The sequence below is a fragment of the Psammomys obesus genome, unplaced genomic scaffold, assembly GCF_907164565.1.
Source record: "Psammomys obesus unplaced genomic scaffold, mPsaObe1.curated_primary_1811, whole genome shotgun sequence".
Lineage (NCBI taxonomy): Eukaryota > Metazoa > Chordata > Mammalia > Rodentia > Muridae > Psammomys > Psammomys obesus.
The window spans coordinates 42,584,802-42,600,269 of NW_026592118.1; the positions used below are offsets into that span (position 1 = coordinate 42,584,802).

The 15,468-nt window shown below is 38.6% G+C and overlaps 1 protein-coding gene across 4 annotated transcripts in view; it reads left to right on the forward strand.

Annotated features, from left to right (window-relative positions):
• St7 (suppression of tumorigenicity 7) overlaps positions 1–15,468 on the forward strand; it is a 235,577-nt gene that overhangs the window by 142,452 nt on the left and 77,657 nt on the right. For 2 of the 4 annotated variants that reach the window (XM_055612717.1, XM_055612716.1), the window contains 3 exons: positions 486–554; positions 2,348–2,502; positions 4,709–4,806. In XM_055612717.1, the coding sequence (XP_055468692.1) occupies positions 486–554; positions 2,348–2,502; positions 4,709–4,806 (322 nt within the window). The remainder of the gene's footprint in view (positions 1–485; positions 555–2,347; positions 2,503–4,708; positions 4,807–15,468) is intronic. The other 2 variants (XM_055612719.1, XM_055612718.1) reach the window with 1 other exon arrangement.

Here is a 15,468-nt window from a genome sequence, read left to right on the forward strand (position 1 = left end):
ATCTATCTATCTATCTATCTATCTATCTATCTATCTATCTATCTATCTATTTATTTATTTATTTATTTTAGGCAACCCTTGCCAATATGGAATTTCATCTCTCCTGATGTTATTCTTATGAATTCATTCCACTTCTTACAGTCTATCACGTGCACTCTTTTCATCTTTTGTTTTGTTTGCATGTCCTTTAAGAATATGACCTGGGCTAGGTCTCCATGGAGCCATACTGGTTCCTTCAATGCTGCCTTTCTACCCTTCCTGGGAGGTTGTCATTATGATTACAACTGCACATACGGAAGCTATTCTGTCCTCTTGAGCCATTTTCCACTTTACATCTCATGCCATCCACTCATGCCTCGTTTTATGAATTTTCAAAATCCACCTCCTCCTCTCTGGTTGCCCTGAGCTCTGAAATGCCATAGTAACACTCACTGAATGTTCCTATCAGTTTTCATTTCACCAACTATTTTTTTCTTCTTGGTCAGAATTAGGTCCAGAGTTGAAGTTCCCCTAATTGCTTCCTCTACCATCTGGGAGATAAAATTGTTACCAAAGTAAGTCAAGAAGCTATCCGGCACCCTACTTCTAACCAATCAAGATGTATAGCAGATTCCTGGATGGTTGACGTCCCATCTCCACACTTCTTGCTTCTGTGTGTGTATTGTGTTGTGAAAAAGATGCATCACACCCATCTTCCACTGAGAACCATGCTCTGTCCCCTGCTCATTAGCAATTCTATTGCTCTCTCTCTTTTATGCACAGACTCTTAGCACGTTCCTACCCAAAACAGTAAGTTTCCACATCGATACGTTTCCTGGCTAGGACTGCTGTTCTCCCTCTCCTCCTAAGAATACTACTTGAAATAAGAACACACACAGCAAGCAGCCTAGCCCGGACTATTCTTGAGCTCCAGCCCACCAGACGAGCTCCTATAGCTAATTCCTCTGAAGCTGTGCCTATAGTTTATTGACTCAGTATTCAGTTCATTACCTTAAACCTATATTTATGAGTGGACATGTGAAACCCTAAGTATTCCCTCTGATGCCTAGTCCAGTAGTTCCCTTCAGTAAATACCGAGACAGTTCTAGCATCACTACTGTTCTGTCCAGGTCAGATACTCTCCTCTCTGTAGTGACTTATTCTCTAGTGTTTATTCCGGGTGTTTTCTCCCTACCTCATCATATTTAGCTAAAGCCTCGCTGATGGTTCCTACTTGAAGTTAGAGAGGTGGGATGAAGAATCTGTAAGGCTTCCCACCTTTAAGGATTAGATGACCCCAGACCTAACATTATCTGTTAAGTTCATGCTTTCTCCTAGCTGGCCTCAGTTTTCAAACAGTAATACTTAGTTTTAATTTGTTTGTTTCCTCTTTTGTGGTCTGATGGAGAGAAGTAAGGCACTGGCCACAGAGAAGAAGTGAGGAAGACACAAGGGGTGAGGGCAGCTCAGCACCCGTGTGTGGTCTGTTCTGCCCTCCTCCTCCCCTCTCACCCTGCCTTTCTCTCACAGCAGGCTGCTCTTTGTATGATTTGGAAGGTTTGCATCTCTAAAAGCCTCCTGTGGTGGTTAGTTAACTGCATATTCTTTTTGGCTTCCTGCCTCACAAGGTTGTTGAAAGGGTCATGTGAGCACATGTTTAGTGCCCGCACGGTGCTTACTGTACACTCAGCTTGTTGTTAGAGGCATGAGTGGACTCTTAGGCTGTGTGACCACATCAGAGTTTGAGCTTTCCAGAAACTACTTCCACACCTTCTTCTTGTGTTTTCTGATGCAGACAATCAGTGCTGCTGTGGGAGTTTACAGCACTTTCAATTTTTTTTTCAGTCACTTTTATTGATGAATTTTAATTCATTAATGAATTTTATGCTCTGAAGAAATTCCTGATTGAAAACAATCTCTGTGTAATAAGCTAAAGGGAGCTTATATGTACCTCACTAAGTATTGGGTGCGACACCCTTTAGTAGCTGCTATACTCATCATCATTAGCTGACATTCACTGAGCATACCTCAGTGCTGACTGCTACACTGAGCATGTCACAGAAAGCATCTTATTGAACCTTCACAAAGACATGGACTAGACCCCATGTTCTCCATCAGGGAGGCAGAGGCGTACCTTGCTCCAGGTGACACATTAGTAAGGGGCCCCATGCTCCTAACATACACACCTTTCCTCTCCAGCTAAACTCCAGGTATTTCTTTCGTACCATTACTGTGTCAACAGCTACAAACAGGTGCATGAAACAGTTGGTCATGCTGCATGTTTGGCGTGACTCCTTGCCCTTGTGCATGAGCTCCCACAGTCTCTTGCAGCGTCCTTGGATGTAATTTGTAATGTCTGAATGGACAGGTGTGCAACTGCTTACATTCTCTTGGCCGAAGAAGAAGCAACAACTATTGCTGAAGCAGAAAAACTCTTCAAGCAGGCCCTGAAGGCTGGAGATGGTTGTTACCGGCGTTCTCAGCAGCTACAACATCACGGCTCCCAGTATGAAGCTCAACACAGTAAGGTTCCTCCAGGGTGATGTGCTGGGGAGTCAGGGTGGTAAAATGATAGTTAGAACAAAGATTCAGTCCGTCCCAGAGATGGGTTCCTTTAGATGAAGCTCCACCTGGTGCACAGGCACCCTGGTTGGTACTATGCCCACAGGATGTCACTGCCACAAACAAACAGCAGTAACTTTTAAAGCAATTTTTGAGCTTGTAATTCCATCATTTTTCTTTTTCCTTTCCTTCCTCCAAACTCTCCCATGCACCTCTCACCACTATAACTTTTAATAATAACTTATCCCCTGAATTTCTATATATTCTGTTCAGGAGGTCCATCTCATCAGCTGCTCCATTTCATAGCGTTAAGTCCAAGTTTGGCAACTGGACATAAACTAATTTTTAGTATCATAAAATTGTTATCTTCTGATCCTTGCATAGCATGGGTAAAAGCATGGTTGAAAGGGACAATTTAGGATAGAACTTTTATTGGCTATAGACTATCAACATTTAGTTATTATATAAGAAACATTAGTTTTGTATTTGAGAGAGAAAGGACCATGAGGTCCTAATTTATTGATATTTTGTTAAAATAATACATTTTTTTGTGAAATAACACCCTAAAGGCTGAGACCCTTTACTTCAGTTCCCCAAACTGAGAACCCATGATACTTTGTGGGAACACTATAGAAGTAAGACAAAGTAATTGCTGGAGTTCCCTGAGCCCCTGGACTCATCATGGTTGGTTATTTAAACAGAAATCCAGTGATCCTTGTGGGAGAAAAGTGTTTTCATGGTCTGACAAAAATGTGGGTTGTTTCTTTTAGGTAAAATTTCTCTCACTTCATCTCTCTCTCCTGTAGTTTAAAAAGTAGGGGTATGTGTCCTTCATACTTGATATTATATAATTAAGTTTTAATATTAAACTTGGATTGAGTATAGACTCTGAGTGGGACTCTGGGTCTCAGGTGCCAGCAGTATCATTGCATTATAGTCCACATGTGTGGGGATATCTCCACACAAGCCTTCTATACACAGGTTTCCAGTTTTAGTCTGCAGTGAGTAGATATAGCGATAAGGTCTTTGATCATTATAAAAATATAGCAGTGTATTTTGAAGATGTGTAGTAAATGTCCATTTTGTGGACTAAATGCAAATTAATATATAAACTATATAACCTATAATATAACTTAAGACATTTTCTATCTTTTCTTCTCTAAATTAAATCCTTTCAACCTGTTGCCTAAATCTATCCAAAAATATAATCACATCTTTAAAATAATTTGTAGGTACTTGGCAGTTTTTCAGCACACATCTTGTTCTCATTGTTTTAAACTTGAAATGTTCAGACTTTGGTCTCAACATCTTTTAATAGCTGAGCATCATACATGCTCTTAATCCATAACAGGTGTGTCATATTTTTCTCAAACACAGTAATTTTATTGAGGATTAAGCATATGCATGTTCTCACTGGTCTGGAAACATATCCAAAATACATAATTAAATAAAAAATTAAGATAAGAAGTTGCTAATATACTTTTTTAAGGGCCGTGTTCGTGACTATTGTTGTAACTGTTGAGCTTGTCAGTGCCTTCTCTAACACTAGGGTAGTTTTTCATTTTGTTGCATACTCTATTGTCATATCTGGAATGTGTTATATTGCCATCTAAAACCAACTGCTTTTGGGACCTGGAGATGATTATGATGTCACTAGTGTTAGAGAAAGAATAATATGAACCAGAAGTTCATGATGAGGCTTCTCCAGAGTTAATGTCAAGAACGGGAAAAAAATAGTTCATCAGGATGCAACCTGAGATTCACCTCTTTGCGTCTTTGCCAAAAGCATGCACACTTACAGAATATGGAATTCTTGCTTGTAAACTGCAGGCAATGTTGGTGTGTTTATTTTCTTAGCTCTGTGTGGCAGAGATTTTATTTATTATCAGATATTCAACATGCTTAATTCGAAAGCATTAGGTAATCAGTCATGATGTTGGCCTTTGGGCATCTAAGTGCTTTTGCTTTACTCTGCACTCATTGTATTATTAACAAAGCAAGTTCTCTGTGCTCTTGGCAGTAGGAAAGGCCAAAGGAGCAGACTGTTCTCTCTGGGGGTTTTCCGTAAGGGGGAATAAACCAAGTGAGCCTCTGCATTTTTTCTTAACTTAAAGCTCTTGGTTTTATCGATTTTGTAACTGTTGATGTTTTTTCTCTCCTTTCTCAGGAAGAGACACCAATGTCTTGGTCTATATCAAAAGAAGGCTGGCAATGTGTGCCCGAAGACTTGGGAGGACCAGAGAAGCAGTGAAAATGATGAGAGATGTGAGTTTACATTCCTGCATGGGATGGATAGCAATGTACCAGACAGAATAGTCCTTAAAGACAGAGCCATGATGGTCCCATGGAAGGCAAAGCCAGCCCCCAACTGACCAGCTGGTGGAGTGAACAATCTGGGGCAATTTACTTAATTTCTGTGCTCTGTTTTTCTTATCTGTAAGGTAACAGCAGTTTTCACAATAACCTCATCAATTTCTTGTAAGATTTAAATGAGATAATACATCAAAAGGTTTTTTGTTTTTTTAACTTTTATTAATTACACTTTATTCATTTTGTTTCCCCCCATAAGCCCCTCTCTCCTCCTCTCCCGTTCCCACCCTCCCCCCTTTCTGCAAAAGGTTTTAATGTAGAGTGACTGACATATTTTTTAAACATCTCAGTAGGTGTCCTTATTACTCAACCTGTGGGACTGTAGCAGGGAACCAACAATGAGGTCAGCCATTTTAGATAATTTACTTTTTTATTTTTAAATTTTATTTCAAGACATTTTTATTTCCATAAATTTAATTATTTTTTATCGTTTGACAATTTCATACACACATATAGGGCATGTTTGATTGAATCCAGTCTGCTTTCCTTCTGCTCTGTTTTCTCCTCTGCCTACTCCAATATTCCATTCCAATTTTGTGCGTTTTTTGTTTTTCTTTTTATCCACTGAGTCCACCCAGAGCTACCAGTGTGTGTATGGTGTAGGGCCAGCTCCTGGTAGCCTCTTTGAAGAAAATTGGCTCTTCTGCCAGTAGCCACCAGTTGCCAATAGCTCCTTAGCTAGGAGTGGGAGTTAGTGTCTACCCTTTCCTTGTTGGGGTTTTGTCTGGCTGGATCTTGCGCAGATCTCATGAATACTGCCACAACCTCTGCGAGTTCACACAAACTACTTCCCTCGGTGAACCTTTTCGCCCTTCCTCTGCATTGATCCTTGAACCCTGGGAAGGGATAGATGATTTACTTTTCCAGTGTTTGAATTATGGGAAACCTGTTATGTTCAAATTTAGTATCATAATAAGCAAATCCCACTGTAGCAATTTTAATCACTTTCCCTGGGATCTTGAGAACCAGGGTACTTTAATAGTTGTAGCGATCACAAGAACTAAGAAGAAAAGGGATTGTGATCTGGCTTATTGGCAGAGCACATGCAGAGCAGGGAAGTGGCCCTGTGTTCCAGTCTTAAGTGCTAAAATTGTATAATAAAATAAAATGAAATAAAATAAAACTTAAGGAAGAATGAACAAGAAAGGAAATAGTAAGAGTTCTAAAGCAAAAGGAAAGTGGGGAGGTTATGTGTTCAGGCCTACAAGACAAAACAGTGGTTTTGAAGAAAAGCAACTTAAGGAACTTTTGTTTTCACTTTTTGGTTGTCGTCATTAGTAAGAATCTTTTTTTTTTTTTTTCTACAAAAAACCTTACATCAATGCGAATTGCATCTGTAATTTTCTTTTTTAAAACTATCTTAAAAATCCCTTGTCAACACTTCATTCTTGCACAGAATCTCTAGGTTAGAATACATAACTAAGAACCTTTATTAAAGTCAAATGACCTGGGAGCTGGCAGCAGAGGCTCAGCCTGGAGCTTCTGGGCTGCACACAGGTCTATGCAAACCAAAGGTCTTTCCTCAGCTGGCCTCAAGGCTCACCTGCTTCTTGGTGAAGGTTGCAGCACAGCAGGGTGAGGCCCAGGCAATTTGTGTGCTTCCCACGCTTGGATCTGCTACTCCACCCAACAGCCAGATAGTCCCAGACCAGGGCAGAGAGACAGGAAAAGAGGTTATGATGGCAATATAAAGAAATTCTTTTAATTGGAGAAAGAATTAAAAAATATTTATTATATCACATAATAGCTAATTTTAAGAAGAAAAAAAAGACTTCTGTGAAGATGTGACTTATTCTTAAAACTTTTCAGCTTGTAGAAATCCCATCTTCTAATACAGCAAGAAAACTCTGACATTTACTTTGGCTGAACAGAGCTGGGACCTTAGCAAAGGATGGGTTGCTGGGCTAGTTTTTTCTTTTTTCCTCAATTTTGATCTGGTCTAGCCGTATTAAGCCTTTAGCTTCTTTCTTTTTGTTGTTGTCTTCATCATTGTTAGCATCATCGTCGTCATCATCATCATCATCATCATCATCATCATCATCTTCTTCTTCTTCTCCTCCTCCTTCTTTTTCCTCTTTTACTTTTGCTTCTCCCTTATCCTTTGCCTTAATTAACCTGGAGCAGGCATAATACACAGAGGAACATATTTTGGTGATCTTAACAGGTGCTTAAGCATTTCCATAGGAAAAGCAAGTTCTGGCTATTTTTATTCCATTTTTTCTTGGTCTTTTTCAGTGTATACATATTAAATATATTTTCAGTGTATACATATTAAATTTCATATGCTTAAAATTGATATATCCACTGTGTATTTAGTATGATTGGCCTTTGACTTCATATATCTACAGAACTACTTACTAATCTAGCCCAAATATAGGTTTAGAGAGAGTCTAGGATGCAGAGGGAGAGAGACTGGCAAGCATTCAAGAAGCCTGCCTTTGCTTTTTCCATGCTGGTGACTCAAGGCAGCTCACTGTATTCGGTGGGCTCCTCACTTAGACTTCCATTAATGGGAAATAATGCTCCCTACCATTAGGAATATTCTACTCCATGAGGAGAATTCAGATAAATAATGTGAGCACACTTCACATGTAATCTGCATGCTTATAGTTTTCTTCATATTTTCCATTACTTGAGTTATGCATATGATTTTCTTGCCAGTTGTCCTGAAGGACATCTTGAGATAATTCCAATTTTATTTTTAAATTAAAATTTAGTATTCATATTTGGAAATTATGAAATAACTGTGCATATTTACTGGATAAAGCACAAGATTTCATGCCTTCACTGTTTACTGATCAAATTAAGGAAACTGATCATTTATCACCTCAAATCAATTTCATTTTCTTGAGTGAATAAATCAATCAAATAATATATTTAGGCTCTATCTATACATCCGTATAAACCTACATACTACATGCATATTTGTATGTATATAGATAGGTGTGACTTTTGTATTTCAAACCAAAATAACCTTTCAGTTCTCAAAATATCAACACATATTGAAATGTCCATCAATAGTGCCCTGACCACATTCCTATGAAGAACAGTACAGTATTGGGAGAGCGGTGTTTAAAAGGGAATATTGAAAGTGCTTCGGTTTCAGAAACTTTGTAAGTGCCCTTGAACCCCACACAGAGAAACAGAGGTTGACACTTCTCCTTTTGTTAACGCTACTGCTGGGCCTTGCAGTAAGGCCTGACTTGCCTCAATCCACTCAATATATCTCCGAGAATTAACTCCTTTAATAGCATGTGCATGAAACATCTCTCCATAAAACCTCCTCTGATAAAATAGCACAGTGGGTTCGAGACAGCCTGATAATAAAGGCAGGAGCATCTACTTTTTCATTGAGACACAACTATCTCTTCTTCTATGCATGAGTTTACATTTTCCTTGAGGAGATGTTAGAGTGGAAATTGGAATGGCAGAATGCCATCTACTGAAAGCAGGTCCATTTGGGGAAGCTTTTCTGGAGAAGCCTTAAGAAAGGGCAAACTGTTACCTGCTGTGCTATCACTGAAAGAACATGAAAGAGGATTCTGGGAAGGTAGCTAAAGACAATCTGTTTTATTTCCATGACTGAAGATTGTACAATCATTTAAATAAGATACTGGATTTTGTCATGAAACATTAATGAAGCCAATGTACATTTGACTCTCTGTTGTCGAGGTTGAAAGAGTCTCCATTCTTAGGACAACCTATTAACTATTGTGTATTCAAGGATTTTTTTTTCTTTACAAGAACCAAAGCTCCTTTTACATAGAACTCTTTTGCAAACAAAAATACAGAAGCACCATAGTGCCAAAGGAGTGTTTGGAAGTGAGCAGCGTTAAGGGAGCATGCTGAACTTGCTGTGATGATTGATTAGTCAGAATGAATGGTGTTGCATGTTCTTCTGTCTTAAATTAAAGGAAAATCCATTGTATTGGTTCTTATCTTTAGTATTTTGTGTTGGTTTTATTTTAGTATTTGGTGGATGACACTGCTGCTTCTTTTATTTTTTCCTTTTAACATCTACTATGCTTGTCTTTCCTTGGTCCTATTTGAATGTATTTGAAATGCAATTCACAAGGCAGGTGTGGTCTGACTCCTTAGTCATACTTGTCAATTTGGATGTGAATAAACCATAAGGATGGGATAATCCACCTCTCTGGCAGAACATAAAAGTTCCTGTGAGCACCTGTTTAGAGCAGGTTTTCAGAAGCTCAGCTCTGTGAACATTCTGGGCCATATAATCATCTATGGTAGAGAGCTGTCCTGAGCATTGCAGGATGAGGGACACTGGCCTATATATTGTGGTGGCCTATGTCCCCTCTATCTCCATGTCTCTATGTACATTCCTAAATGCACCGAGCCTGCAATGGTGATAGTGACAGTGGAGAATCAGCTCCTTAAGGAGTACCAGGCTAGAGAATCTGAGGCTGGGCAGTCCTGTTTTGACAAAGACTTTATTAGCCTGAACTCTCTTTGAGGATGGGCTTCCAGAGCACCCTTAGACCCTTCGCAGCTTTTTTTGGAGGGCTGGCTGCTTTGCTCAGACAACATTCCTTGAGGAGATATCCAGGACAGGAAGAATAACTTAAGTTGGAGGTTTTTGTGAGGTTCTGGAGAGAGGGCTTCTTTGCTCCTTGTCCATGCTTTCAGATCAGTATTTGTCTTCTTCTCCCGAACCTGTAGTCTCTCTAAAACTCCACTTGTTTGTCCTTCTCTCAGTAGTTTTCTTCACGTCTCTGAGCCATTTTCTTCCATTGTTGTTTTACTGTCTCTGTAGTATGACTTCTCTTTTCATATCTGGACCTCCCAATTGACACAGATGCCACACCCTTTCTGAAACATTATATACTCTCAATTTTAGAAAATCATGCTGTGTTAGTCTCTAGCCACTGTGACAAATACATGAGAGAGCATAAGGGAGGAAAATTTATGCAGACTCATAAGTTTCAAAGGTTTCAATTCATGGTCAACTGGCTCCATTTTTTCTTGGTTGTGATTAAGGCAGTTCATTATGGTAGAAGGATGTATTCCAGCTTTTGTCAGTCAGGAAGAAGAGGTGGATGGGTGAAGCCCAGGGACAAGATAGAGCCTTCAAAAGCATGCCATGAGTGACCCACCTCCTCCAGTCTGTCTTGCTTTCCTCAGTTTCCACCCTCTCTCAAGAGACCATTCAATTATAAATTGATTTATGCATGTATGAATCCATTGATTACACCAGAGCCCTCATGATCCATTCACTTCCCCAACATCCACATCTCTGAATGTTGTGTTGGGGTCTAGGCCTTCAACATTTGAGTAGAAGGGGGTATATTATGTCTAACCCAAGATGTTCTTCCCCTCGGTGTTCCTAACAGCCATAGGTTTCATCTTCCCAATTAGCCATTCCTGGGTGACAATATTCAGTCTCATGTCTTAAGTACCATATAACAATTCTGTACTCTTCTCTGTGTTCTAGGAAAAGGTGTTTGTTCAAGGTCATACCTAGTAACTACTCCAAAGAGTATAGTCTGCAGATTGCCTCCATCAGAAGTGCCAGGGTACACTCATGGTGATGTAACAGTATTAAATGTACTAATTAATATTCGGGTCAGTCCATCATGAGGAATAAGGACTTTTGTGCTTACCATCATTTTAAAGATATTATATGAAGAGAAAAATTATGAACATTATGTATTATATGATTCAAATTTTTAATTATAAAAATATGCTAACATAAATCAACAGCTCTCAAACTTCATGCTTTCAGAGCTCCTTTAAAATTATTTCAAACCATAAAAGTTTTATATATAGGTTTATTTATTTATATTTACCATTTTGAAAATTAAAACTGAGAATTAAAAAAATACCATTTCAAAATAAAATTGCAAGTATATTATATATTATAATATTTTTATGAAAAAACTGTTATTTAAGCAAAACAATTATTGAAAAGGGTGTCATTGCTTTAATACTTTTCCAAATCTTAGAAGTGTCTAGCTGAATAGAAACCAAAATCTCCCATCTGATTCCCTATTTAGTTTGTAGTGCCAATATGTGGGCTCTGGGAATACCACCATATATATATACTGAAAATGTGAGACTAAAAAGAAAAAAAAAAAGGATATTCCTATAAAATAGTTGAAATATGAAGGACTCCTAAGAAAAAGTTTCTTTAAGGGTGAGTACCGTTTGTACAAGCCTAAGAAAATAACCTGAAAATAGGAAGTTGTTAGCAGTAAACTTATACTATCATTTAATCTTTTTCTACAATACTGAATTATTATAGAAAGAACACTATTTTCTTATGATAATAAAAATAGAATTATAATTTCTAAAGCATGCCTTATAAAACATAGAACTGGAGAATGGCAAAGTGCCTGCCACACAAATGTGATGACTTGAATTCTAATCTCTATCATACACAGAAAATCCAGGCACAGTGGTGTACACCTGGAGTATTAGTGCTAAGGAGTCAAGGACAGAAGCATCCTGGAGGCTTGCTGGGCTAGTCTCTCCAGTCAGTTTGTGAGCACTGGGTCCAGTGAGAGACTCCAGCTTGAAAACATAAGGTGAACCTTGGGCCTGACTAGGAAATACCATATAGACCTCCATAATTTGGTTGAAATTGAAGAAGATAATGCATGTTAAGAAACAACTATTTTCTCGGTGGATGTGAGTTGACTGTAATGCTGGTTCCCTTGCACTTGCCTTGGTTAGATGATTTCTATGGTAGAGAATATACTCTGCCTAAGGAATTACCTATTTTCAGTAGAATAAAATATAGAGGGGTTAAAGAAAGAATGTGGGCAGAGACTGAGACACCTGATGTTGACCTCTAGCCTACACACATATGTGCACACCCACGTCGACGTGTTCTCTACCACATCATCAAAAAGGAAAGAAAATATACACCTCTGGGCTTAGTTAAAACTTGTCAAGTGTTATTGATGACTGATTTTAGTTTGGCTATTTATCACTTATAGCAAAATGAATTCTTTGTAAAACCAATGAGTTGTAAAAGAGAACTAATATGCCCTTTAAAAACTAGGAAAGATGTTTTTATCAAAATTGTGTATGTGTGCATGTACATATGAACATGTACATAGGCATGTGGAGGTAGAGCCCACAAGACAACCCCAAGTACTGTTCTTCAGGTTCCATATACTTTTTGAGATGAGATTGCTCACTGGTCTTTAACTTACCAAATGAGTAAGCATGGCTGGCCAGTAAGCCACAGGGATTTACCTGGTATCACCTTATTACTGGGGTGACAACTGCACACCTTGGCTTTTTTTTTTCTATGTTAAAGTGGGTTAAGGGGATCAAACCTAGATCCTTAGGCTTGCAGGACATTCTCTCTACTGACTGAACTATCTCTTTCTTGGCCCTTATATAAGATTTCTGTGCTTATTGTAAAAATGCAAAGATCCTTTCAGGAGGGATGCTGAATGAGTATTTTTGAGGGACAATTTCTGTTTCCCTTTTATCTCATTTGTTCATTCTTAGCTTTCATAGCCTTATTTCTCTCTTTTCTGACTTTTTACCTCGCAAGTCATGTGATTTCCATTTATACAGTTGTTTTTGTTTTTTTTTTCTTAAGATTGTCATGGACAACTTGATTTTGTTGATGAGTTGATTTGGAGCTTGTTAAGATGGATAGATGGATAGTTAAAGGAAATACTTTAAGTATGAGGATGGGAAGTGGAAAGAATGCTTTTAATACCTGCAGACAGCCAAGATCCACTTGAACAATATATTTTCAAATCTTGAAAGACACACAGATGTACAACTCAGTTAAAGACAAACACTAAAATGTTAATTAACTCTTGCTATGGTGATTGCTGGCACATTTCTAGATTCTTTACTGTAGATACAAATAAAGAGTGAGTCCTGAAAGTAAATGCTATGTACATGAAAAGTCACTTCTCATTCTTATATAAGTTAGACGCAGCAGTCATTTTAGCACCACTTAAAGCCTAAGAGTACAGGCCACAAATAGGAGCAGCAGAACAAAGGGAGCTTTGCTTCTGTTTTTCTGTTGTAGTTAGTTAGTTCTGTTTGTTGCCTTTCCTCAACAGAACCTGTCCTGGTTCTGTTTAGTGGCTTTTGCCTGGCCTTCTTTTGTTCTGATTCTCCACCTTCTCTTTCTCTTTTATTCTGTGGTGTGATTTTGGTCTTTCTATACCCACTTTGCCCTAAACCAATCACATTTCATATATATATATCTATTCAACAAAAATATGTGGACTACTCCCATGTCAATTTCTGTTCTTTGTGGTTTCTATAATCAGTGAACACATCAAAGGCCCTATCCTCATCCATATTATATTCTAGGAGGGAGGAGAGATAAAAACTAATAAACAGGTATATTTTTATAGTACATTAGAATGATGAAGGTTGTGGGAAAAGGTTACACAGGACAGATCTAGCTTGAAGAACCCCAGGAACAGAGAAAAGTGAGTTCAGAAAAGTCAGAGTCAAGCCCATGGTCAAGTATGCATGATATAAAAAGTGACATTTGGGCAAAGAGTAATATCCACAAAGAAGTACAGATTAGTCTCGTGACACATGCAAAAGAGCCTCGAGACAGGAGAGTACCTGAAATGTACTATTAGCAACCAAGGAGTCCTGGGTAAACAGGTCAGACCCTTAGGGGTCATGTAGGGGTGTATATGGTGATACATTCCACTTTTACTATTAGTGAAAATTAGCCTTGCAAGAATTTGAGCAGAGGCATGACATGATGTCTTAATTTTTATAGGCTATTGTATGGTGAGGGAAAAGCAGTTAGGGCAGACAAAGAGTCATGTATTGATGTTGCAGAAAGATGTGTGGCTCTGGTTGGCATGGTAGCAGAGGAGAGTATAAAATGATTAGTCTTTGTATTTCAAGAAAAGCAAGAGAAATTGCTAAGCAACCAGATGTACAGTATGGTAAAACAGAAATCAGGATGATTATAAGGACTTTCCCTTATCAGGAAAGGAGTTCTGTCAGCTAAGATGTAGAAACTAAGTGAGACACAGACAAGAGGAAGTTAAGAATTCTATTTCGAATAGTTACAGCAAGAGAACACCTGTCAATTTTTATCTTAAATAATGACATGATGTTTTGTAGCCTGTAGTAACTGTTTGTTTGAAGCAAAGAAACCACCAAATAGAAGGGAAATGATAGCATTTGAACTTCTAGAGGCCTGTAGCTGCTCCAGTTAGTCCTGTTGGTGCTGGATGCTGCTGCCTGACGGGTTCCCTAGAAGCCACACTACCACATCTTACAAAATATGTAGCACAGTGGCACATGTGTGTTGACATGCCTCCACAGCTTATGCCTTACCTTTGTCACTCAGCACTGTTTTCAGTTCTGTGTATTTTTGCTCAATTTATCTCTTTATAGTCAGGAGTTCCCAGCTCTTGGTCTGCTTTTCCTTGCTGTAGTCAAGCTTTCTCTTACTTCCAAGGATCATGTGGCTCTGTAAATTTTGTTGAGTACTATTTTACTAAAAAATGAAGGTTTTGGACTTTTGTACATGTATCCCACTTGTGTTTACTGCTTTTATTAGTCTGTGGGAAGCAACAAAATAATCACTGACTGTTCTCACTTCCTTTCAGTGTATCTGTAATACTTGCCATTTCTCTCTCTTTTTTTTTCTCCAGTAAAGATGTCTTCTTTATGTCCAACATTTGGAATTTTTCTTTTATTCTTCTAGTGTCCAGAATTTAATAGCTACATTTATACTCTTGACCTGCTCTTTGACCTGTCATTTGTTCCCTTATAATGTAGCTATTTGCATGTAACCCATACTTGTTTTCATGCTTATATTAGAATTAGTCATTTTTCTGCATAGAAGCTATGAGTGAGTGGCCATTGCATTCAGAATAAAATGCAAACTCAGACTATTCACATGGTTGCATATACTTCCAAAGTAATACTGTATTTTTCTCACTCGTTGGAATGTTAACCCTGTCGGGTTGCTCTTATGTCAGACCTGAATCATGTTTATGCTGTGCCAGGACACTACCCGGGTCCTCAGCCTTTCATGATATCTGCCTGAAGGAGTGCACACCTATGTGTGTGTATGCGTGTGTACGTGACACGCACTTTGCAATATCATTAGCAAACATATCTTGTCCTGTTTTTTAATTCTCCTTTTCACTTTTGAAAATATCTAATTATTTGTTGGTTTATAATGATATTCTCTATTCTCCAACTCCACTACCAAATAGACTGTACAAGGGTAAAACTTCACCCTCTTCAGTGGCTCATGATGTGTTCTCAGTGTTTGCCTAATTAATTAATATATGATTACCTAAAGGGGAGAGTATGGGAGCATTTCCGACCACATTTCACATCAAGCACTAAGATGAGGCTTATCTGACAATTTAGGATACACACATTTAAGGCTAATCTTGTAAACAAATGAAATACTGAGGCCTCTGTAGCTGTACTGCAGAGAGTTTCACTCAGACTCAGAGGAGGACTTAGCCCACCTGGTCTGCTGTCAGCTGTTTGGGCTGGCTGCTGCCTCATACACACACCTCCACCACCACCACCACCACCACCACCACCACCACCACCACCACCACC